This window comes from Pinus tabuliformis, chromosome 8, assembly GCF_031772625.1.
Source record: "Pinus tabuliformis cultivar Carrire ecotype Pingquan chromosome 8, CPIR1, whole genome shotgun sequence".
Classification (NCBI taxonomy): Eukaryota; Viridiplantae; Streptophyta; class Pinopsida; order Pinales; family Pinaceae; genus Pinus; species Pinus tabuliformis.
The window spans coordinates 541646060-541649356 of NC_142294.1; the positions used below are offsets into that span (position 1 = coordinate 541646060).

Genomic DNA, 3297 nt, shown 5'->3' on the forward strand with positions numbered 1-3297 from the left:
AGACTTAAATATTTCTACCATATTTCTTTCATATTTAGTTGTAATATAAAAAATTAATGGAGTGAGTGAGTAGGGATATTATTGGTGTTTTATAATGTTTTTAATTAAAATTAAAAATATGAATATTAATTTATATTTCTTAATTATAAAAGACATTTTTTTTAAATTAGATAATATTTTACTTTTATACTTGAAAATGATATGCTTACTTGGTTGAGAAATGAAGGAACCACACATCTTCCTCATACTGGGTTGAAGAAAGAGGTAGAATGAGTCTACCTACTCAAAAAATTATGTTAATATTGACTTAGAAATATTTTATTTATGGCTAGGGTGAGAGTGAAATGATTTTACCACATCTCTTTCATACTAAGTTGCCATATCAATAAAGGAATCAAGTTATAATAGTAAGAGTGAGATTATTGTTGTCTTATAATGCTTATCTATATATATATATATATATATATATATATATATATATATATATATATATATATGTAATCTACATTATTTTTTTTAGAGAATATATTGTTTTTATTTCAAAAAGGAAAAGTGTGAATTAAGATTGATCATGGAAGAAATTACACATCTCTTTTGTACTAAGAATGCATATTTGTATAGTCTGGTTGTTGATAGGGTGAGCGCGACATCGCTCTGTCTAGGGTTTCTGTAAACCCTGCTACAGCAGTATCCTCCTGACAAAGGTCAGCCTTGACAGACCTTGGGTTGATCTGCGGCCTCACATTTCCTGCAAGCGATCGTAGGAATAATGCATCCCCCTCAGGGGGAGGGCGATGCGCCTCCCCCAAAGGACGATGGCAAAAAGCAACCAGTTGAAGCTAACGACAATGAAGAGAGGCAGAATGGGGACAATACGGACAACAATGGGCATCAGGACAATGATCAAGCTCAGAAGGATCAACCCAAAGTGAGCTCATCCACATGCAAGCCAGTTGCCGTTCAAAGGCCAAAAGTGGAATTTCCTAGCCACCGAATCAATGCCAGAATACAATTCATGAGGGATCATGCATTAATAGGCAAGTTCATCGGACTTTGGCTGACTGAGAAAGCGCTAAGAGGCTGGATAAACTCCAAATGGAATCCAAAAGGTCACATCACTCTGCAACTAGGGCCAAAAGGTTTCTTCACAACCATATTTAACTACTTGGAAGATCGTAACAGGGTTCTGGACAGAGGTCCATACTTCTTCAACTCTGCGGGCCTGTATCTCAGAGGGTGCGTTTAACGTTTCAATCCTGACAAGGAAGATCTCAATTCGGCTCCTATTTGGATAAGGCTGTATTCGCTTCCATGGGAATATTGGGAGGAAGATTCCTTGCAAGAAATCAGAAATGCTCTGGGCGAATTCATCAAAGTTGCAGAGGAAACAAAACTGTGCAGATACACATCATACGCCCGAATCTGTGTCTACATGGACCTCAAGCAAGCCCTACCAAATGCGGTAAGTCTATTCCATGATGATATTGAATGGATTCAGCTGATAGATTATGAGCATGTACCGTTTAGATGTAGGAAATGTCATGATCTGGGCCATCTCTTCAGGGACTGTCCTCTAAACAGAAAACCCCCATCCCAAATGGACTCAGACAAACCTGCTCCTGATGGGTTTACTAAAGTGGTAAATCGCAGAAGAGGTCACAAGAAGTCGGCAACCAATACCAGGACCATTCCAGCTAACTCGTCAAAACCCTCAACTAGCAATAGCTTTGCTGCTCTAGCTAGTAATGATGTTCAAGAGCCTGAAAACCCACCTCTAAATGAGAAGGAAACCAGTAAAGAAAAGCAAAAAGAGGCCTCACCATTGCCAGGGGAGAGCCAGATCAGGAAACTGATCCCTCATACCCAAATCAAAATCCCAGCCTGGAGTTTTCAAGGAATGGAAGTTGATAATCGAGCACCCAGTTCAAAGATTGTAGATGAAACAACTGGAGACTACCAAGAGTCCCAACTCATGAAGGAAGATCTTGAGAATATCGACATTGGTGAATTGAATATCCTAGGACTAAGGCATGCAAAACAAAATTTTTTGATAAAATCCTAGATCGGCAAGTTGACAACCTGGTGGAGGTCCTCACGTGCGCACAAAAAAAATACTCTCTTGGGGTACAGATTGGTAGTCCGTGGGATGGTAAGTTCATTACCAAAGACAACAAAAAGCGATGGAGGAAAACTACTCTCGAAACAACTATCAGAATAGGAGAAGTGTTAGTTGAGTCAGGAAGATACGCTAAGCTGACTAAGTACTTCAACGTCAACCCCAACTCTTCTCAATGAAGCTAATCTCATGGAACATTAGAGGGCTTAATAGCCCAAGGAAAGGTAGACTTCTAAAAAATATGCTCATGCAGGAAAAACCTCATATTCTTTTCTTACAAGAAACAAAATGTAACTCGATAGTATTAGAAAAAATGGCAACAAAAGCTTGGCCAGGAGGGATGGTAACGACTGTAGATGCTCAAGGGGCATCAACCAGCCTTGCAGTTTTTTGGGATGCGCGAGTTATCCAGCTTAACAACATACATGCAAACAAGAACTTCATCCAAACAATATTTCACATAATTGTCACTAACATCCATGGTCATATGTCTAATGTGTATTTCCCTCACGAAACTATACACAAAGCTGAAATCCTTGACACCTTATCAGAGCTCAACTCAAATAGGCTGCACCCACTATGGATTTCTGGAGGCGACTTCAACATGATTGCAAGACTGGAAGAAAAAAAGGGAGGAAGAAACAGAGGTAACATAGATGGGAACATTCTAAAAGACTTCATACAGAATAATTGGCTGATAGATATTCCTTCAAATAATGGCATGTTCACATGGAACAACAAAAGAGAAGGATCGCAAGAGATAGCTTCACGCCTTGACAAATTTTTATTATCAGATAACGCAATTCACTTGGGTGGAGAATTTATTGCTTCCATATTGCTAATATCGGGTTCTGATCACAGGCCAATAGAATTGCAGTGGAATCGACCCGGCCACAACATTCGGCGTCCGTTTGGTTTGAAGCCTTTTGGACGTCTCATCCGGACTTCAACAACTTAGTCAGTTCAACATGGCTCAACTTTACTCCCTCTCATGGCTCCAAGATGTCTCAATTCTAGCAGAAGCTAAAGCACCTTAAAGGCGAAATCAAACACTGGAATCATACATCGTTTGGCAACATTTTTCATGCTCAGAAAGCCCTTAATCAAGAAATGAAGAATGTGCAGCAGAAGATAATAATTGAAGGAAGATCTGAGGACCTAACAAAACAGGAACAAATACT

At 39.2% G+C, this 3297-nt stretch overlaps 1 protein-coding gene across 1 annotated transcript; it reads left to right on the forward strand.

Annotated features, from left to right (window-relative positions):
• The first annotated feature begins 2429 nt into the window (after nt 1-2429).
• Nucleotides 2430-3074, forward strand: LOC149236555 (uncharacterized). Its single transcript, XM_089368951.1, has one exon. It carries the CDS (start codon nt 2430-2432, stop codon nt 3072-3074), a length of 645 nt encoding a protein of 214 aa, XP_089225077.1.
• Nucleotides 3075-3297: the final 223 nt, after the last annotated feature.